Below are 22,394 nucleotides of genomic sequence, written 5' to 3' on the forward strand. Positions count from 1 at the left end.
GGCAAGAAAAACATCATCTAAGAAGCAGATGGATTACTGGCTGTGTTATCATTCGGGGGTGGTGTAGTCAGCAATGAGAGAACGTGCTGGACTCTCACCATGTGTGATGATCACTGTGCTGCCTGGAAACCCTGAGGTTCCCCAAGCTCAGCTATGATCCATCTGACAGAGCTGACTGGCAGCTCACAGTCCCATTCTGTCCTTTCTACCCACTCCAACCACTTTTCTTGCCTCCTGCTCAACAGTTTGCTGATGTTCTTTACCCATGAAGGCTGTGTGTGGTCAGTGCTCAGGTAGGGCAATGTCTGTAGAGGGGGGGAAAGCAGGAGGAAGGACTGCAAGGCTCTGGCAGGTAAAGAAGAGGACCTAATGAAAGGAAGAGGAAGAAGGAGGGACTGTAAGTTGAGCCATTCTCATTTAAAATTGACATTCTGAATGAAAATTTCTTCACCCAAAGTCATCTGTACTTCCTGAAAGAGAGAGAATTTTTTTTCCTTTTTTTTCTTTCTCCTTGTTATTAATCTCATTAATAAGAATTGGGTTGAGTCTATGTGTGAAATACTGATTTATTTTCCTCAATTCCAATAGCATTGCCCAAAAGTACAGCAGCACACACTCAGAAAACACAGGTAACCATTTATCCTCTAAATTAGGGCAGCACTAGCATCTTGTGGGTGAATTTTGCTCACTCTGCTGGATGAATGTGGCCCGTGGAAGGTCCAGCCCAGATGCCACACCCCTTGCCAGCAAAGATTTCCTTTTTTCACTTCCTACAAAATTGACAGGAGATTCTGCAGGGTTCAAACTAGAGGTCTGTTCCCCCCAGTACCCCATTGTTTACTGTAGCCTTGGTTACTTGAGAACAGGGCAGAGAAAGCAGAGATGATAAAGGATCCCTGACATGTCCTCCCAGCCTCCAGCTGTCACTGGTAGGAATGAACACCTTTCACAGGGTAACTGCCAAACAGTGGTGCCATTCTGTAAATCCAGAGCAGCTCCAGAATCACCTAGTCACAAAGTCTGAAGGACAGCACAAACTGTGCCACTCTGCTTGCTCAGAGCCCATCTGCCCATTTGCCTGAGAACAAGGGTTTGACCGCTTTTCAGTTGAGGATTTCAAGTACTATTTATTACTCTTTATTTTCTTCTCAACTAGCTCTGACAAAGTCAGTACATGGTGAATAGTTGTTCCTCATAGCTGGTCTCTCTGGGCCAGTCTTGGGTTTGTAAACCTCCGTCACAAATTCTCAGTTATTTCTTCACCCAGCTTCTTCATTTCTTGAACAGAACTGGCTCCAGACCAGCCTCTCCTCAGAGCATGGCCAAACATCCTCGAGTCCAGGCTATCAGAGGCACTTCACACTCAGGGCATCCTAAAAGCATTGTGGACACTTTGATCCCAGGTGTTAAAGCAGGCAATAGAAGACAGTGTGCAGGTGTCAGCTATCCATCCTCACACTTCTGTTTCAAAATCTCCAGCTCCCTGCTGTCTGCTGACAAGAGACATCCCTAGTCACAACCCCCTCAGAGAAGGATTATCTTTTTTTCCTGCTTTCAGAGCAAATGAGGCACACTTGGGTTCCTGTTCATGCCTGGTGCCTGAAAGTGCTGCAGCAGTGCAATTGAACAGAGCAAGAGCAGCAGGTACTACAGGGTGTAATGAACAGGGCTGAGTGTCTCCCTCTGCCATCAGCAGGGAGCAGGAGCTCACATGTGTTGGATGCCCAAGCTGACATCCTCTGAGGAGAATCTGCTGGCAATGTGGGAGTGGGGAATCCCTTTTGCTGAGAAATAATGCTACATGTCTGGTAAAAAACTTCCTTCCTCCTCCTCCTCCTCTATGACACAAAGTAGGGTCAGAAGAACCCTAACTGACCACAGGAACACTTCCAGTATGTATTTCACAAATTCAGAAATCCCCATTAAATAAGGATCTGATATTTCTCATTAAAGCCACTAACAAAAAACTCCCATGAATTAGGAGACGAGAGGACCTTGAAAGTGAGACAAGACCAGTATTTTCTGTCTGGTTCATATTCTGGCCTGGTTGTTTCTTGCTGAAACACCACAACATACTTAAGCTTTTCTTTGCCATTTCATTGCCTCTGACACAATAAAATCAGATCTAGGCTAAGCAGGCGACATCAATTTCACAACATTAACACTGGATTGGAGATAGAAACACAGCAATTGTTCTTTTGGTTTGTAGTTTTATTAAAGAGAAGGAACTGAATAGAACAAGCCCTGAGGTCACGGAGGACCATAGGGTCATGGTTACCCACCTCCTGCTAGGTCAGTGTCCAGAGGCACACAAGACACTTGTTTCTTCAAGTCTATCATGTTTCCCCACCTTTCAAAAGGTTTTTCACTAAAGAGGGTGGCCAGGAAAAGTCCAGAATTGCTATGACACAACAACTAGGGACACATTGACCCCAGGCTGAAAGAGCTGGTAGTTCTGCACTGCCATCATGGTCTCTAACCACCCTGCAACCACGAGTGAAGCTTTGGAGACTGGGTCTCTTTAAACCACCTTTCCACATCAGTAAAATCCCAGTCACACTAGTATCAGAGTGAGCATGGCTCTGCTTGCCATGGGTTCTTTTAACCCAGACTACACTGGTAAAAACACAAGAGCAAGGAGAAAGCTTTCTCATTCCTTCCATCACTTTAGGACAGATGATGGACAGATGGACAGACAGGTTTAGGACAGATGGGTTTGGAAGCACCAATGCCAGGTACCTCCTGGTTTGCCAAGGCCCCAGAAGTGCCAGAGACAGGAGGCAGATAATGAATTATCAAAGCAAGAAATGGAAAATTCTGCAGGATTTGCCTGATCAATATAGACACTAAACAAACAGAATAAACTCCTGGTTCACAACACATCTCAACCCCATCTGCAAAGGAGAATTCTGGAACAAAGGACTCCTGGGTCTCCTGCCCATCCATCCCATAGTTTTAAATGTTTCCTGTGTAAGAACATGATATAGTGCCAACCATTAGACATTTGTTTTTTCTTCCATTAAGCTGACATATGTTAAGTAGAAATTCCATCACTGCCATTTATACTTGGTATTAAGTGGCTTGCCCTTGGGAATTCCTATTACAAATTGTCATACAAATTCTCAAATTATGTCCTTTCCTTTTTATTTCAGCAGAAAGCTGGATTTTTGGTTAAGTATATTTTGAAAATTTCCAGTTGAGGGGCTGGGACTAGTGCAAAGCAGACACTCACATCACTTTGTACTTATTTTTCCACCAGCCTCATGGAGGTGACTCCAAAGTGGCTATCACCAATAATTGGACTTAAGGGTTTCCATATGCCCTCTTAAGAATCCCTAGAGTTTTTTTAGTCTCCTCAATTCAATCCATTTAAATTCAGAGATTTAACTGACATTGATCTAGCAGTTGGTTTTCCAAGGTGTTGAACACACACCATCAATTGCAGCTGAAATTCTGAGTGCTCAGTTCTTCTCAATATCAGATCCTTTCTGTTTAAAAGAACAAAAAGCAGATTTGATGTTTATTAAAGCCAGACCCATATGCTCAAAGAAAGGGTTATTAACTCCCTAAGTGATTCTGTAAGTTAGTATGTCTTTATTAGTTGGCTCTTTTCAACTTAGCAAGTGTTGTGGAATAGGCCATTATAAATTACAGCAGATTTATTTGGACTTGCTTCTAGTAAAACATAATACACCTACTGGAAGATTGTTGTATAAATGTCACCTCCTGATGAGCAGTCTGGACTAAACCATGGATATTTTTCTACACTACTGCTAATGCACACAAAGTCTTTAATTTGTTTCATAAAACTGGTTCCTGGACAATATTCAGAAGTGACAAAATTCAGCAGTAATTCCTTTGTGTGCAGCATCTCAACCATTTTACACCAGCTCTCAATTTGGTCTCACATTTTCAGGGGAATAGAAAAAGAAAAAAAAATATTGCATCACTAAATAATTAAATCTGTTCTTGTCTCATGCCTGGGCAGACACAAGCTTTTTCTCTGCATGCACCAGTAAAAGGAAGAGATGCTCTTGGGGAAGAAGGACTGATCAAGGACTTCAACTTTTTTTGAGGCCATGCAGAATTAGGTAGCAGAGGCCACATACAGATGGATGTAATTATCCACCTTATTTCCAAAGGCACTACAGCTCTTCTCTTCAGCCCTGGAGATTAACCATCTCCACTTCTACACATACTCCACAGAGTCCCTCCCCGTATTGATCCAAACACAGGAAGGAAAACTATTAATAAATATCCATATTTAGCAAGATTTTAGATTAGTCGCCAGCTAGCTGTAAATGCACCAGGTGTAGCCTTGATTCATTAACTCACTGCTGGGAGCTCATCTGTCCTCTAGCTTTTTGCAGACTCTGAAACAGCTCTTGCCACATTACTAACCTGGTCTTTCACACTCATTCAGTGCATCTTTGTCAGAATCTTTGGCTTGTATGGGTTTTTTCTGTAAGAAAAAGGATGTTGAGGATGTGGCCCTCAGCACAATTGCATCTTCAAAGATAACTTCCTGCATGTTGATCATGTTAAATGCCAGAAGAAATTTTGTTACTGCCAGTAACAAATCACTGGAAACTGGTCTTTAAGGGAATTATTCAACGAAAAGCAACTCAAGTTCCATTTTTCTTTGAAGGGCAGAAGAGGGGTTTGCAGGGGGCCAGGCTTGCAAAATGTCACCCTATCCAGGAGAAACAACTGCTGCCAAGCACTTGGCTCTTCCTCGTAGCCTGAGCACTACAGGAGAAACATTACTAGCTAAGATTTCCCTGACCATTGCTAAAATTGTGTCCTCCAAGGCTCTCAGTGCTCCTCGGAAGGTTCCTGACATCAGAAATAAAACTGAAGTGCACCAGTGTTGATCCTCCACTCTTACCACCTTCCTACCACTCTTCCAATCAAGCATGGCAGAAAAATGGCACACAGGGAAGAAATTGGCACTGAGAAGCATCCTTGTCAAACCTCACATTTCTCTCCATCCCTTATAATTAGCTTGAAATTGCTACTTTATAAAATTCTCACTGATACCCAAAAACAGTTATATGCTAATATAAAAGAAGCTTTAGAGCAATAAAGAAAATAATTTTAATACATGTTAACAGGTGATATTTAAAGTTACAGCTGGTGGTAGTATTTCTGACAGACCAATGCTAAGATGCATTAGTAATAGGCACATTTGGTTTTCTAAAATGCCCTACCTCATGCAAAGGAGACAATTGAGAAAAAAAACGCAAGGTGAATGCAAGCAATGACAAGAGGCCATTCATCACTCTGCCTACATTTTTTTATGAATACATTCACAGAACTGCAACTGTGCTCATTCCACACATAGCTCAGGGCAGAGGGCTTAATTCAGACCACCTTTATAATTGTTCTCCAGCTGTCAGTCAGCCTTTTTTATCTGCCAGCATGTGTAGACAATATCATTTCCATTCACAATGCCACTCATTTACTGGCATTGAACTGAAATGACGACATTAAGTGAATACTGCAAAAAAATAGGGAAAAAACCCATTACGTAAATCCAAAAAAGCTGAAACAGTTAATTGGCTGTTTCTCAAACACCCACAGCAAGCAACACTGGCTCCACTGATGTACCAGTAATTAAAAAGCTAATTACTATTTTATTTCAGAAAGTGAGGAACCCTAAGAATAAAGTAATGAGGCATTGCAGCTGAGAATAGTAACACTGTTCTCATCAAGAGACCCCTGCAGCAGCATCACCTTCGGAAGGTTTGCACACAGACTTGTCACAAGAGTAATTAGCTAATTAGAAAGCTAGAAAATACCTCCTTCCCCTTTCACTATCTGAGATCACAGATATGATTCCAGATTTAAATGGAAAACTGTCACTATTACTGTACTTACTTTGATGAAAACTTTTCTGGGCTATGTTAATGAGATAAATTGCTTTGGCCCATATTTTTTTTAATTAATCCCTCCCTTAATTCCACAGGCTGTTTTAGATATATCAACCTAAACTGAACTTGCCCTTTCATTTGAAACCACTGCTGAAAACGCTGCACAACCTAGAATTGTACAGAAATACAAGTAAGGGAATCCTCTAATTCCCAATGCTTCAAGTGAATGAAGAATTACACTTTGCAGAACTGTTTCAGTGCATGCCCAGCATTTCCTGGACAACATCACTGCTGTCTGCTAATGCTGTCACCTTCCTCCTGACCATACAATTCATTAGAATGTTTGAGCAAGCAAAAACCACTCAGGGGTGAGCCAGTATCAGCACTGCTTGTGCTAGGCTGAGAAACAAGAGGGTTCTGAGCTACAAAGGGTGATGCTATTTTTAAGGACAGTGCAGAAGGGATATTTACACTGATGCCACAGAGCGTGAACTGAAGAAGGGGTGAGCTGGTGGGTGTGATACACATATGCTGAGATTCACACACAGTCCTCTGGAAAAGGAACTCTTGACAGCTTTTGAAAAGTAGCTGCCAGGCCACTTGGGAAAGAAAGGAGATTCACAGAATAGTCTTTCTCTGTACCTAAGAAGGAACACATTCCAAAAAGATTTCAAAGGGGAGAGGAAAGAAAAAACCCAGAAATGCAAACCAGAAAACACTCACCTAGCAACACGGCCAGCTCTGTGTTTGATAGGGAGCAGGAAAGGACTGTTCTTACATCAGCAGGCACTTGGAGCATGCCACATAAGGATGGTAAAGTTGGAGGACACTGCTGGAATGCACTGCCACAGGAACACCCACCACTGTTGTAGGCAGCACTGTTTACCTTGATCAAAATGCATTCTGAAAGTTACCATGAAAAAGAAGGTATGGGAATAAATCACCCTTCACAGGATATTTCTATTCACACTGAACAGCCTGTCTCATGAAAATGCATATTTTATAATCCACTTTAGTCTTGTATTCACACATTTATTTAATCAGCTCAGCACAGTTCAGAATATCAACTATACTCACCCAAACATATAGAGATCATATATAGAATTGCTTGAAGCAGCAGTTAAAGCAGAGTTAATCTTGTACTAGCCATGGAAGCAAAACTCCTGCACCCAAGTGTTTGGGTTTTTTAAAAACAAACTAAAAAGCAGTTTAGGTTTTTTAAGGATTTTTTTTTCCACAAAGTGCTGCTGAAAATCATTAGCTGACCAACGACAGCATTTTCTAGTAGCAACTTCAAGACTGTTCAGAGCTCCATCCAACTGATCTTGAACATCTTCAGGGATGGGGCACCCACAGCTTCTCTGGGCAATCTGTTATAGGTCTCACAGTAAAGAATTTTTTCTTAATATCTAAACCATCTCTGTCATTTTGAAGTAATTGCCTCTCGTTCTGCCATTTCAGGTCCTTGTCAATAGCCCCTCCCCATCTTTTTTGCAGGTTCCCCTCAGGCACTGGAAATCCATGATAGATCAACATACAAAAATCTGAACATTGCATAAATACAGCATCAGTTGAATTTTAGTTGGCTGATGTACTATTCAGTGTGGGACACCAGGTTTTACTGTGGATTTGAAGCTTATGTTTTCTCATATAAATTCACAATAGAGACATGTAAGAAATTTATTTATTGACATAACTTGAGGAGAAATTAATGCTCAATTAAACAAAGAGCAGGAACTCACAAACTGGCATTTTGCCCTGCTTACCTCCAATGGGGATTTCTACATTAGTCCATCCTCTGTCACTCGTGCTGTTACTTTTGAGCACAATGGGGAGGACTATGGTTGTTATTTCAGCTTTTCCTCTGATTTCTCTGCATTTTGAGACTAGTCTCAAACATTTACTTCTTATATTAACAGTAATCTAGTAGGCAATTATAGAGATTACAATTTCTTGGAAAGAAGCAAACGGAGCTATGATCCCAAACCCTCTCCAGCTCTTCAGGAAAAACTAGATTCATTATTGATGTAGGTTAATCTTCACCCTAAAATGTAAAAGGGAAAGAAAAGGGAAAACAATCAGTCACAAGCACTCTCAAAGTTGGCCAGATTTCAGCTGTCAAGAAAGAGAAAAGCTTTTTGAAATTTGTCTAATACATTAAAATAAACCCCTGATAAAGTTAAGATACTATTTGAAAAACACCAGGAAATTCTTTGACAAACACTTATTATCAGATTATGAAAGCAGACTGTGAAAAGAAAATACTTTCTTTTATTTTGCACATAATCACAAAATGTTCTCAGTTAAGTGACGAGTCAATTAAATGCGTCCCCTTCACTGCAGGGTTCTGTGCATGCAGCACATATGCAGCATACAAAAAAACAGGACTCACTGCACGTTTTTCTTATGAAGCTGACACTATTTGGTCCATCCTTGGGTTACACTCCCCAAAAAGACTGGTGCAACTGTACAGTCCATCATTATCCACTGAGTTCAGTCTACACTTAACCCTAACAGGGTTCCAGTGTTGGTGTAAACACCAAATAAACAGACAACATTCTTTTAAGACAGTGGACAGTTTCCAAGAGATACCCACCTTTAGCTCAGCAAGTGGGTCTGGCTGGAGATTAAATTTCCATGGCAAGTGGGAAAATGAGGCATTTCCAGGCTCATTTCCTTTCTTCAGTACTTGTGAGAAAGAACCAGCTGTGCTCACTCACAGGAGGAGAAACATGTGAAAGGCTGTACCCAGTTTACACAAAGAGAGGGTGAGACCATACCAACCTACATTATTTAGGGAACTAGATGACCAGAGGATTTGGCATTATCACTCCTAGGAACCACCCCAACAAGGATGAAGAGTATAAGCATTAGAACAGCAAACAAGCCTGAACCACAAACACTTGCTGGTTTTTAAGGGGAACTGCTAAACTTCAAGTTTCAAAATAAAGGACCCCCAGGAATCCAGCTAAAGCCAAAAAATGTATGACACAGCACAACCTGCTACATGATGGAAGCCACGGAACTTTAATGAATGATTGCTGCTGGGAATCCTATATTTTGTAATGGACTACAGTATCTAGAGCAGATGGAAAAGCTGCAGCTAGAACTGTAACTACATGTCACAGATTTTTGCTTGCAGGACAATCAAGGATGATGGAGGCAGTAATAGGCCTCTGTCCATCTGCAGGAAGCACAAGAAACCTGTCAGAACACGGATACACTATCTGTGCCACACAGCTTGCCAAACACAGCCTTGTAACCTCAAGTGCTGACTAAGCCAAGAAGCAGGGGCCACCACAAGAAGGAACAGAAGAAACTGTTGCTCACAATGAGAAATTCCAACTCTCAATTTTCTCCAGAAAAGAAACCTTTCTGCTGAGAGGCCTGTTTGGTATCACAGCATGTGAAACAGAAAAAGAGGGAAGAAAGCAAGCAGGGTATTTCTGGCAAGAGGAGAACTGTCTTTGTCACATTACCAAGTGCTGGGCAGAGCTGTTCTGGTCACACACCATAACTCCTCTGCATGTTTTCTACATCCCTGATTCTAAAAGACACTTAAGCATCTGCATAACATTTGAAATATGTAATTACACTACGTTGTTTAAACCTGAAAGTGGACTGTGTAAAACTAATTCTAGCCCAAAATAATCCATTACTCTTCTGGTATGATCATGTTATAAGGTCTAACTACGAGATTGGCAGAGTATAGTTCTGATCATTTGGCCTATGGTTTTTCTTCCTCCAGAAAAATCCAGGAAAAGGAACAGGTAAGGACTGAACATCAACAAAAATCCCCAAGCTTATGGGTAGTCTTTATTGCCATCTTTCAGGACAAACTGCAGTGCAGATGTTCAGATACACAGGGTGGATGATGGGGATGGGCAGAATAGGAAACAGACAACACAACATGAACCCTCATATCCTCCCCATCTCTACTTCAGTGTGACTTAATCTCTTTTAACAATCTTGTGAGTCTGTGCAACATTTTTAGCAATTGCTAACTAAGTACCTGGTTGAAGGGTCTAAAGAATAAACCTAAAACCATGTGTTAATGTTAAATATATAGGTGCTTAGAATGGAATTCTGAAAACAATTGTGCTGTACACTGAAATATGATACTTGATTATTTTCAGTGCTCTCACCCCATCCTCAACTGAGACAATGCTAAACAGACCCAATTAGTTCAATTAAAAAAGGCAACACTCAGTGTAGTAAAGTAATTAATTGTAATATTTATTCTATGAAACAATGCTGAAAACATAAGATTAAAAAATGTTCCATGCATTTCATAAAATACAGAGAAAGACATTGTCATAAACAAAACAAAAGAAGCAATCCAAACCCCCTCTGAAAATCCTGAGCTCCGTGCTCCACATTGCATCATATGAATACAAAAAGCATATCCAGGAGCAAGAGCATTCTGAGGAAAGTGGCAGGTTATCTGCCAATAACTGGGATGATTACATCAGCCCGTAAGAGTTTTGTCATCACCTTTCTTACTACAAAACCAAACCGATGCAATTTGCTTTCCTTGCTACTAGTCCCTGGCATTGTCTTTTCCTGGGAAACCAGGACAGCATAGCAGAATTCACACTAAGTTGCTGTCCAGAGAGGCACTAGGGCTCAAAATGTAGGTAGCTATGGAAAGGTAGCAGGGCCCAGTGGTGAGAGGGACTGGCTGCTGTTTCCCTTCTAGAAGCAGGCTGCAGGGACATGCCTTGACTGTTTTCCCAGGAGCAGAGTGGGTGGAAAATGCACCTGATGGAAGAAGCATGGGCAGAAGCAGTGTCCTAGGGTGACTTTATGATGCCTGTATCCCCAGTCTGCTCTGTTTATGCTGGATATCGAGTTCTGCACCTTTAAGATTGGTCCTGAGAGCAAAGGGGGAAACAAGAAGTGCAGAGTTTATTTGCAGAAACTGCACTTGCTCCCCCACATCCTTCTCCCGGGCTGTGTTGCCTGTAGCATGAAAAGGGAGCAGGAGAGAGCTCTCCTTTGCTTTTAGTTTTTAGCTAGCTGAGGCAGAGAAGTTCCCTGGGCTGTGGCTTTTCTTTTTCTTGGAACTTTCAAACCTGCTCTGGACTGAAAACCCAGAAGAACACCAGGAGCTCATGTCCATGGCCCATCAGGGCTGGGACACTGCATTCCAGTGCAGGAGGGACTGATGGAAACTGAGCGAGCCGAGCTACACCCTACAAGGACTTTCTAAATATGCCATCTCTGCAGAACAGCAAGAGATTTTATTGTTTGATATTATTCATTTTTTTATGCTTATGAATACTTTGCTTGTTAAATAAAGTTTTTTTCCACTTTTCTCCAAAGAAATCTTTTGCCAAATCAGCTTGAATCTGCTTTCTAAAGGAACCACTTTAGAAGTTTCTTCCCAAATTTGCCCTAAACCAGTACACACAAGAAATGTATCTAGCACCTCTTTAAGAATCCCAGTCAGACAGAAGACATGGTGCATTACAGATGGATGCTGACAGAATGCTGCATTTAGGTTACAACTGACATTGCTACAAATCTTACTGAAAGCTTTGATCCAGCTCCTTCTCCTCAACCCGCAGTACTGGGCTTGGCTTTAGCAAAGCTGTTTCGAGATCCTTCTCTTGCTATTGTTTTACAGAATCTCCCAGAGTTCCACAACAGTTAATAGCCACATAACCACCAAACACAAAGCCAGCCTAATCCTGGGCTCTGATACAAAAGCAGCCCCACTCTTGTGCTGGGAATGTCCCAAAGCTGCCATAGCTGTATTTGGGGAGGGCAGTGTAGCGGAAGGAAGAACAAAGCTCCACTTACACCAACACCTGCTGTCACAAAAACCCCACCTCACGAAGCCTTAGGAACACCATAATCAAAGTATTTCTTGTGGGGAGAAGCAAAGAGAAGAGAACAGCCTGAGATCTTTTCCCCTGCACCTGGAGATGCATCCACTCTTCAGCATTCTTCCTCCTGCCAGCTTCAGAGCCACCTCTGCTGCAGCGCGGAAGGTTCTGCATCGGCCTCCTGAGAATGACGCACCGGCAGGGGAAGATTGTTATGGTTGAAAAAGTGGTTTCCATGTTGATTCTTGAAAACATAAAGCTAGAAACTCCTATTTTTAAAAAAATTTCAGTGAAGTGTAATTGTAGCCTGTAGCACAAACTATTACAAAAGTAGAAGATATAGAATTGCCCATGCTACACCTTAACTCTCCCTCTGCATATAGTATCAGGAATATGACTTTGTATCACATGGTCTTTTCACTTTCTAATTCCCAGAAGAAATCTATTCCATTCCCTGCACAAAACACAAAGGAGACATAAAGACTCCATAGGAAATCCCATGTTCAGCATTTCCCTCGAGTGCTTGCAGCTAGAAAATAGTTTTCTTGGTAAAGGTTTTAAAATTCAATTATGTTTTATGTGCTCCATTTAGTTTGCATTAAAAAAAAACAGAAAATGCTGTAAGAACTTAAGGTTTTCACAGGTCTCCACAGGCTTTGGTGCAACACAAAGAGTCTTCTTCTAAAATAACTGCCCAGCTTCCTCTGTAGTGGAATTTCTGTGTTGTCCATGTAAACATTGCACAGAGTCTTTGTACCACCCACTAACCTCTTTGCTTCAATCAACTATTTGTGCCCAAAAGCACATCCTTATGTTTCTTCCTACACCACAGCCATCCTCCTACACCACAAAAGATGTAACAAAACAGGAATTAATCACAGGCTGGATACTTACAGGGATTGCTGCTGTTTGCCTCTGTCTTCGCAGCCTTGGCAAGTTTGGTTGAGTTCTGCTGTGCTTTGCCTTGCTCCTCTCCAGTTAGCAGGGCTTTTATTTCCGAGGGGATTTTCCCTTGGTCCATGGCCACGCACCACTGCTTGTACTGAAATATGCAAACACATTAGACCTTAGCAAACTGCCAGGATCACATTAACAGACAAAACAGGGCTGTAATCTTTACCTTCCGGTATATTCATTTAAGGTCTGAATGTAGTGAGCTGAAGCCTCTTACGAAACTGCAGGGCCCTAATGAGCTGAGCACGTGGCCATGGCTGCAGACCTGGCCTCAGCAAAGCCTCTTACAGTCAATAAACTGCTACTCAGAGGCAGCCCTAGACAGAATACTGTAATTATTAAACACCATGGAACACTCTGTGCAATTTCTCGCTGCTGGCATGCGAGAATACCGTTCCAGTTCATGGCCTATTAAAAACAAATATTTCACATGACTCTGGGGCTGATGGACTATTAAGAGGTCCTTTCCCATTGCGCAAGGCACAGTGGAAGCACATGTGCCTTATTCCTACTTTCCTCATCTCAAATCCTTCACTGTCACATCAAAAACCTGTGGCTGGTTGGCTGGCTTTTCACCTGATTCTAAACCTGCTGACTCGTAGTGATTAGCCCTGCCCATTCAAACAAACCTAAAGCCAGGTCAAGGCAGTGTCTTCAGTGCTGCTGATATTTCAATGATACTGCTGTGTCTGTATTTCCAGATGAAATATTCTTCTTGGTTAATGCTGTTATCTGGCCAAGACCCCCATCTTACACATCCTAGAACCACCTACACAGAGAGCATGCTGCAAGAATCCACCTCCCCAACAGAGAAGCAATGACACCCTGTGGATATATGTCTGCCCATTGATATTTCAACGCCTCTTCCCACAACCTACCTCTGTCAAAGGTTTTTCAGAATCAAACATTTAAAAGACAACAGACTCAAATGAAATGGCACTTTTTTCGCTTGCTTCCAGTTCAGAACCAGCAGATAACTTGTGACATGAATTCATATTCTACACACCAAACCAGGCAAACAGCTGGATGCATCTGATGTTTTGATACCTCCTGGCCAACCAAATGCCACTGTCAGTCACTGTGCTGCCGAGAACAAGTGTTCACGAGGACAGGTCCCAGAAAATACTGAGGGCTAGGTTGAATGAGAGTTCTTACCATTTCAAGCTCTTCTCTCAGAGCACAGATGGCTCGCTCTCTGCTTGAAACCAGCTCTTCCAGGTACTGATATCTCAGCTTCTTCCTGGCTCTGCACTCCCTTGCACTCTGACGACTTCTTTCAAGTTTTGCCTTCAAGTCTATTTTGGCTGGTTTACGACCTCGTTTGCCTGGTTTCTTTACCTTGCCTCCAACCACCTGGAAAGGAAGGACACAATAAAGATCCTGTCTGAAAAGGTAATGCTGGAACCATGAGACTGTAACTACTAGGAGTCTCAAGCATAAAATCTTGAATATACATTCTGGAGCAACAGAGGAAATAAGAATGCTGAGCTGTGAAGTTTTCAAGACTCTCTACAGTAGCATTATTTCTCTCTCATACTGGGGAGCCCAGAACTGAACACACTACTTCAGGTATCTAGGTATTGAGAAGGCACAATCAGCTTGCAGTGAAATTGATTTCATATCACCAATAGCCCCTGCTCTAGCAGGTCTCAAAATACTATATTATAGAAATTAACACTTCATTTTAGAAATAAAAGTATTTATTATTTCTATCAATATAATGCAAAACTTAGTTTTGCTGCAGTCAACAGTTTCAGCCTACTCTAAATTCAGAATTATTCACTAGCCACCTGAGCTTCCTTGGGCTAGATTTCTTTCAAAAAAATCTTGAGGAGTAAACAGGGAATTCAGTCACACTGAGTCCTATCTCTGTTGCCTCTGCTCCAGTAAATCATCACCACTGTGGCCATGTTCACCTTCAAAGCATTACTCCACAGCTTGGTGAGTCACCTCACACAACCTGTCAGTGCTGAACTCTCCCTGTTCCTAATGTAGATCCCCCTTACAGATATGTAACTCCCTAGTTTCTTGCCCTGTGGAATGCAGGTTTTGCAATCACCTTCCCCTCTTCTTTGTGGCTCCTTTTTTACAGGTCTGAGAGCTTGTCCCGCTACAAAAAAAACCCAAAAAACAAAACAAGAAAAAAAAAATACAAACCCCAAAACAAAACAAAAGTTTCCTCTGTGTTTACTCTGTGTTTCCCCAGTTAAATATTTTACTGTTAACATGGGGGTATTGCACAAGAAAGTCTTAAATATGGTCTGAAGCTTAGTTCACTGGTCATTGGGCAGTATCACCCAGTGAGCATTACATCAGCCACACACCCCAGCTCTCCTCTGAGGATTTCTGAGTGAGGATTTCTCTTTATTTGCATTCTGATCACACTATTTGACTGGAGGGGGTGTGGAGAAATATACCTAACACAAACACCTGCATAAAAGAATTTCACTGCTGCCTTAGTACTTCACCATCCTGGATACAGACAGACTTTTTCTACTGGGCAGTGTTCAAAATACCAGAGTTCATAATTAAAAAAAAAAAATACTTTTACTGTGAAAAGCTACAAAATAAGTAATTTTTAACATTCAAAGAAGTCACTTGTTCTGCAAACTTAGCAAGCTGCAATAAAAACAATAACATAGTGAATTGATGTGCCAGAATGAAGAGGGAAAAAAAAGGATTATACAATTGAGCCTATTCTTTCTTTGGAAAGTGAGTCAACAATCACATGCCAACATAATCCTACCCTCTCTGTATTGTCCCTCCTGATTTATTCAGGAGTAGCTGCCTGCCATAAGCAAATGAAAGAACAGAAAGTACTTAATGGACATCTATGATAATGAAATAAACACAATACATTCAGAATTGCAAAGGAAAAAAAATACAGCTCTTTTACACTTGAACTGCTGAATACAGTTTAAATAATTCTTAACTTCATCAAGGTACTCCCCTTAAGATTTTCTAGTCCAGAAAAACCTAATGTAGTTCAAAGTGAGATAAAACTAACCAGATGTAGCCAAGGTAGGGGGCAGGAGCTCTAAAGAAGTGAAAGTGACTGTCCTCTTTCAGGCATGACAAGGTCTGTCCTCTCATGGAAACACTCCTGGCTATGGATGCTGTGATCCATACTCCCAGCTCAGCAGAAAGTAAAACCACACAGAATCATCCCAGGTGGGGCTGTAGGCACTCTTACTTGCACTTGGAAGACTGATGGATATTACATTATACACACTACAGCCAAAGTACTTCAATTTCCAAAGACTTTTAGCACCTGAGGCTTTTCTGTGCTAATGCAAGGCAGTTCAAAGTAAATCTCTGAATTCAAGAGCCAGGTAAGGTCTTGTATAGACACACACTGCAGCTCTCTTAAAAAACCTTGGCCACTCTGGGTTCTGACCTCTAGAATCGGGTGAGCTGGCACTCAAGGCAGGAGCCCCAGCAGACCCCACACTGCTGTGTGAATAAAAAAGTACCTGAGTCCTAATTCTGCATAGGACCATTGACAGCCATGCCCTCTCTCAAAGCCTCAGGCAGGTGAATGGCTCCCACCACACCATTTCTCACAATCAGCAAGTTAAAGACTGTTTAGCACATGGCAAATGCATCCTGGATCCACCATGATCCATAAATTACTTTTCCTTGGGTCACTGCAGAGCTCTTCCTACAGACAGATGTGCTGACTGCTCTCCCTCTTTTACCACTGCAGCAGCCCTGCACACAAGCTCCCTTAGGGCAGTAAAAAACCTTGTACCTCTTCAACCATTCAACCATGGTTACTTGTCAATGCTCCAACCACCAGTACTATAGAGATAATGAAAAGCTTCCTTCTCTTTTGACTCTAAGCACTAACACCCTAATAGCCTGCCTTCACACTACCCCAAAGCTTCATACTGTCTTCACAGCTCCTGGAGCCCACCACACAATTACAGATCACCCTGCAATGGCAGCAATGCTAAGCAACTTAATCAAATCCTGCAACCTCATCAGTTTTTCCTCACCAATATTTAGAAGCTCCTGCTGTAACCTTAAGCAACCCAGCTGAGGAGAAAAAGGCCTGAGAAATCCTTTGCCCCCAGCCAGCATTACCGTATCTCCCTGGATTCCAGTCCTGTTTGCCTGCTCAGTTGCTATGTTGATGTGACAGAAAGAAGACAAAGCAGAAGTGATCGTTGATGTTAAACATGGCAACAGACCAAGCAAACATTTTTTGTCCCTTTGTATTCCTCTGGAGTTTATAAAGAGATGTGATCTATTAGCATTCAGCAGTGGAGATTTGGGTTTTTTTCAGGGAGTCACATTCAGCCAAGACTCAGAACAACATGAATCATAAAACTGTTCATAGAAATATTAATAAAGGCATGCATTAGTTAGAGATCAGACCAAGCTTCCATTTCAGTTCACTCAGAATTCAGAAAACAGAAGAACATAACTATTTTCTCAGGCACATGGTGTGGTTCTTGGAGTGGCCCACACAGGGCTGGAACTGGACTCAATGATCCCAATGGGTCCCTTCCAAGTCAGCCTATTCTATGATTCCACAGATATTTCCTTTTAATACCCTATTTTGATCATAACCTCGTTCTTGCCTCCCATCAGTGTTCAGGTACAAAGTTATATGGCGTGGAATTGGAAATAGCAGCAACTACTTGACCTGACGTTGAAAATTCCTCAGACTTCTAGATTTTTTTCTTAGAAGCACACAGCACATCTCTCCATAATCCTTACCAGAATGCACAGCAGTGATGTCCTTCTCAGGAAGGAGATGCACACATAATACTAGCACTCAAAGCCCTGAGGAGCTGAGCCCCTCAGATAGAAGACTGGGACAAAGTTGGCCTCATCATAATATTTGCAAGTTGGAATCAATTTAGCAGATTAAAGCAACACTACCCCAGGCACTGCTCAGTTTTTCTTATGAAAATGCTGACTACATTGACCAGGTCAGCTTCTCCCAGAACCTCTCAGTTCATTTACCAATAAACAACCAGCTCCATCAACTAGTGCTTGAGATCCATCTTACGCAAACTCTTCATTGCACTGGCAGCTGAAGGTATAGGTGTGCAGGACTTAATGCAGCATGGAACTCATTATCATCTACAGAATTTATATAGAACCATAAACATGACTGGTAGGAAATAAAACCTAAGTGCTGTATTACAGTAGAGAGGGGAAGAATCTATTCCCACTTGCAAATATTTTTACAAAATCAGAAAGCAAATGAAGCCAGACATGAGTCTGTTAAGATGAAGTTTTCTGATCTTGAAGTTCAAAGCATACCACTCACAGTAGCAGTACAAAACCCAGCTAGAGAGCATGCTTGTAATTCCTCCATTTCGTGACATTTCATATGCTCAAAACAATTATTTTACTTTCACTGGCAGACAAAATGAATCCAATAATGATCCAAAAATGTAAGATACTATTTGGTGAGCAAACACGATCTAAGTCTTAAGCAGATGTGTCAACAGAAATGAATCCTAAAACTCTTACCATACAAAGTGCTTCATGTCCTAAGAATGCCATGTTCAGCACAGATGGATAAAGAATACTGTCCATCTTTGCTGCAATGTCTGTTTTAGAAAAGCATGGGCTAGGACTAAAGATTAAGTTTTCATGTAGTGTCATGCAGGCACCCAGCTGGGTAAGTGCTAGTGTTCAGGGCAGCAGTCACTCAGGTGCCACCTTGCCACTCCACTGGTGACAATCCTGCTCTTCCCCAAGGAAAGACCTAGAGCCTCACACAGGAATTATGTCCACCACTGTGCCCTACACATTCTCTCAGTTCACACTAACAGAAACCAGGCACTTTTTAAAGCCAGTCTCTGATAGAACTTGGGCTCAGGGATGGTCAGCTAACTCTACTACCATGTGTATCCTCCCAGCACACTGTAACAATGAAATAAAATTGTTCCAGCTGGTTTAGAGGCTTTAATCTCCTCCATTTCACTCACTCCTTGCAAATATGAGCCAATGTGTCATCTGAACAATGCTGAGCAGGAGCTTCTTAAAACATCTAATGATTTGAAATTGCTCATATCAAATTATAACCAAAGCTGTTAAGGTTTGCATTTCCAAGCAAGCAGTAACGATAATGCTTTATCTTTGGACATTGCAATAAATGGATAGTGTGATGCTGGCTCTCGTGAATGCTGAATGTATGATATGAGGTTGAAATAAGTTTTGTTAAGATCTGTTTTTTTATATACATAAGTTTTGTAATGTTGAAAGTCAATCTCCAACCATGGGGAAGGTTGAAGCAGGAAGGACTGCAGACTCAGCAGTGACATATGCACAAGGCTGGCTTAGCAGGGGCTTGGCTTACCAATACCATAGGTAAAGGGATGTTACAGGCGTGGGCAGTGTGCCTCTGGCTGCAGCTAAGCACCCAGCACTGTCCCTTTTTCCTTATTCATGTTGTGGTTCAATAAACCCTTTAAAATTTTAAAAAGTGAGACGTCATTTCTCAGACATGATCCTGGGTGGAAGACTTCTCCAGCACACTGAGAACCCGCATACTCTGAAAAAGGCCTGAAGGGTGAAAACATAGCAGCCCATCTCCTTAACAACTGAGGTCATCTCACAGCAGCTCTGTCCCTGCTGTGGCATTCAAAGCATTACCCAGAGCTGACTCCAGGACTGCCTGGGAGATTGCTCTCTCCCTGATCCTATCAGCCACACCAGCAGGGTCACAGGCTACAAGACAGCTCATATCCAAAGACCCCCTCAAGTGCTGTATCTGAAACATCAGAGTTCACACCTGGCTTGCTCCCACATTCCCTCCAAGGGACACCTGCACCTCCATAATTATGACTCAGGACCACACAGGACTGAGTATTTGATGTCTCACAGCCAGGCTGTGTGGAAAGCAACCCAGCTCCTTGAGTGTAGCCTTCTGCTGAGAGCCTTCCCCTGCTCTAACACCAAGTGTTCCCTCAAAAAGGAAAGCTACATGAACACCAGAGCAAGACATCAACAGTTTCTGGATCCATAAATATAGTAATATAATGTATTTTCTGTGCAAGGCAAGAGTATTTGTAATAAAAGAGAGCAACCCAAACCTTTTCTGGTGGTCTGGTTTTGGTTCACTTGTTTTTAGCTTCACTGGAATAAAAAAAGTGATCTGATGTTACAAACTTTTGTTTCTCATTTCTAGATGTAAACTGAAAAGTTAATTACCCAAATAAGTCTGGTCAGTGTCCCCTGTAAAAACCTCTGTAATTAATACAAAAGATTGCAGTTAGCTGTATAAAACTGTATTCAATGTTAACTAAGAAGAGTTATCAACTTCTTACCCTAGCCCCCATTCTCTGCTTCCCAATGCATATAAGGAATACATAATATGCTATATGTAGTCTTGTAAACTAGCCAAGAAGTTTCACCTTTAAAGGCTAAAGCCACCATAACAGAACTTCTCCTTTTTCCTCTGTCCAAATACTTCAGAGATGCACAAGTGATGTTTTAACAGGAATTAATTGCCAAGGAATAGCTACATCACTAAACTCTTTCCTTTCCAATAGCTCAAACCACAGCAAGAAGTGAGGCCAGTACCTGAACACTTAGTTTAAAGCAGTTCTAAAGGAGAAAAGGAGGTCATATTTTGAGTTTTGTGGTTTTGGGGGTGTGTGAATAATTTAGGAACATCCTTCCAAAATGAAACAAAATTATTTTTCTAGATCTGATGTTAAGGTATTCTACCTCTGCCTTTATTTCTTGTAATTTCCTACCAATTCTAAGGAATGTGTAAACAAGAACCATTCTTCTAATGCTCTCTTAAACCAGATAAGGCTAAATTAATGTGCACTATGAATTGGGGAAAACTTTGCAGCCTGCAAACTCAATTCTAAATTCTTTGTGTCACAAAGATGAAGGCAAACACTGAACTTGGCTGCAGGCAGTTATAGAATGGTCACTACACTACCAACACAATTTAGTTGATTGAGTTTTCGCAGGGACAGTCCTTTCACAGGCCCTCAGCATGGAGGAAAGCGTGACTCAGTGGGATTTTTAGGAGATTTCAAGGACATGATGGCTCCAGTTGTAACCACAGTAGCCATAAAACAAGGTATGAATAGTGCTTGCCTCATCCTGACACAGCAACCTGCAATGGGAAGAGCCCTCCCAAGGGAAATGGTATCTCTTGAACACAGTCACCAAACCCTCAGGGTGAACTGTGGCCTCATGAACTATAAAAACTTGGCAGTGAAGACAGCAAGAACAGTGAATATCTCCCTCTGTTGCTCTTTTTCTATTCAACTCCACATCAATTAAATATATTTGACATAGTGACTGGGTAAATAGATTTATTTAGTAAATGTGTCAAAAAATGTTAAATGCTTCAAAGAGAAAAAAAAAAAAAAAAAGCAAAAGGCAGACTATCAGGACTCCACACAACACAATCATACACGAAAAATTATTTTTACATGAAAATCCAGAAGCTGGGTAGTAGAAATAGCCTAAGTCTGATAGAGGAGAACACAAAAAGAAATAAAAATCAAATAATGCTCATGAACTATATATGCTTCCAGAACTAAATCTTCTGGATCTTCTAAACTACTACCCCAATTACACAAACTTTCATGCACTACTCAACATTGTGAGACATCAGTGATCCAGATTTCCCCCAACCTCCCTCACAGCTTTCAAACAAAGTGTTAATAAAATAAAATAGTATACCTGCTGAAACAGCAGATCACCATTAACCTTCCATAGTCTTAAAATCTATTCTGCAGATTGTGGATTGCCACATTACTGATCTCTTCTAAATTTCCTTATTCCGTAAGAAATTGTGTTAAGTATTTTTTCCCCTTTTGAATTAAGGCATATCATCATGGGCTGTTTAATTTTATTCTGTTAAAATTCCAGTGGTGTCTCCGGCATGACCACCAGAATAACCCATCACCAGCACTCCAGGGAGCTGAAATATCCAAACTCAGCTGAGATCTGAGCTGCAAAAGGCTGCCCTGAGCAGACAGCAGCTGTCCCTGCAGGCCCTGCTTTAGGCACAGGTAAGGGAAGATGTGCTCCTTGTGCACCTTCTCCTGTTCGGCTCTGCTCAGCTGGAAGCCCTGCACCTTCAGGGATGCCGCTGTGCTGCTCTCATGAGATTCTTCCAACGCTGGAAGAATCCAAGCTCCAGCACAGGGTTGCAACCCACGCTGCTGCTGCTGCTGCCCTCGCACCTCACCTATTTATCTAACGAGCCACTGCACCACACCACGGTGGAATCCAGCCTTTGGCCCATGTCTGGAGCTTTAAGGAAAGGCCAGCAGCAGCAGCGGAGCGCTATCTAAGGGGCAACCCTTCCTTCCTGGCGGCTGCAGTAAGCAAAGCCCCTCAAGAGCAGATTTCAGAAGGCACCCTGCACCAAGAGCCTCACTGGATGCCCTCGGCTCCAGCTCCCGGGTGGGCCCCGCAGCCCCTTACCTTGCTGTCATCCATGTGTGCCGCCAGTCCCGTTTCCCCCCGCCGCAGCCGCTGCTCGAGGAGCAGCCGGAGCCGCCTGCCGGTGTCCACAGCCCCGGCGGACACCGCCGCTCACAGAAGCTCAGGGCCGCCCGCGGTCGCCGCCATCACCCGCCGCCATGTTTGTTTACAGCCACGGGGCACCGTAGCGCCGGCAGAGCGGTGCACGCTGGGAAGTCTAGTCTTGTTCGGCCCCGTCGCCATTGGCCGCCGCCCTGATGGGCACGGGGAAAACTACAACTCCCAGCAGGCCCAGCCGAGGAGCGGTGCGGTG

At 42.3% G+C, this 22,394-nt stretch overlaps 1 protein-coding gene across 3 annotated transcripts; it reads right to left on the bottom strand.

Annotated features, from left to right (window-relative positions):
• Window positions 1–7,541: 7,541 nt before the first annotated feature.
• On the bottom strand, window positions 7,542–22,266 carry CREBL2 (cAMP responsive element binding protein like 2). 3 transcript variants are annotated; one of them, XM_079305057.1, is made up of 4 exons: window positions 22,082–22,266; window positions 13,814–14,011; window positions 12,599–12,746; window positions 7,542–7,917 (listed from the first exon to the last, which is right to left on the bottom strand). In XM_079305057.1, exons 1-4 carry the CDS (start codon window positions 22,094–22,096, stop codon window positions 7,913–7,915), a joined length of 366 nt encoding a protein of 121 aa, XP_079161183.1. In that variant the 5' UTR covers window positions 22,097–22,266; the 3' UTR covers window positions 7,542–7,912. The 3 variants fall into 3 exon arrangements, with proteins under 3 accessions (XP_079161183.1, XP_079161184.1, XP_079161185.1); XM_079305058.1 differs by lacking the exon at window positions 7,542–7,917 and adding an exon at window positions 10,082–11,885; XM_079305059.1 differs by lacking the exon at window positions 7,542–7,917 and adding an exon at window positions 10,082–11,973.
• Between the last annotated feature and the right edge of the window lie 128 nt (window positions 22,267–22,394).

The sequence above is a fragment of the Erithacus rubecula genome (assembly GCF_903797595.1).
Source record: "Erithacus rubecula genome assembly, chromosome: 4".
Taxonomy (NCBI): Eukaryota; Metazoa; Chordata; class Aves; order Passeriformes; family Muscicapidae; genus Erithacus; species Erithacus rubecula.

Coding starts and splice junctions, on each gene's coding strand:
- CREBL2 (XM_079305057.1), bottom strand. Junction 12,747..13,813: donor TGAGAGAAGAGCTTGAAATG/GTAAGAACTCTC, acceptor TGCATATTTCAG/TACAAGCAGTGGTGCGTGGC.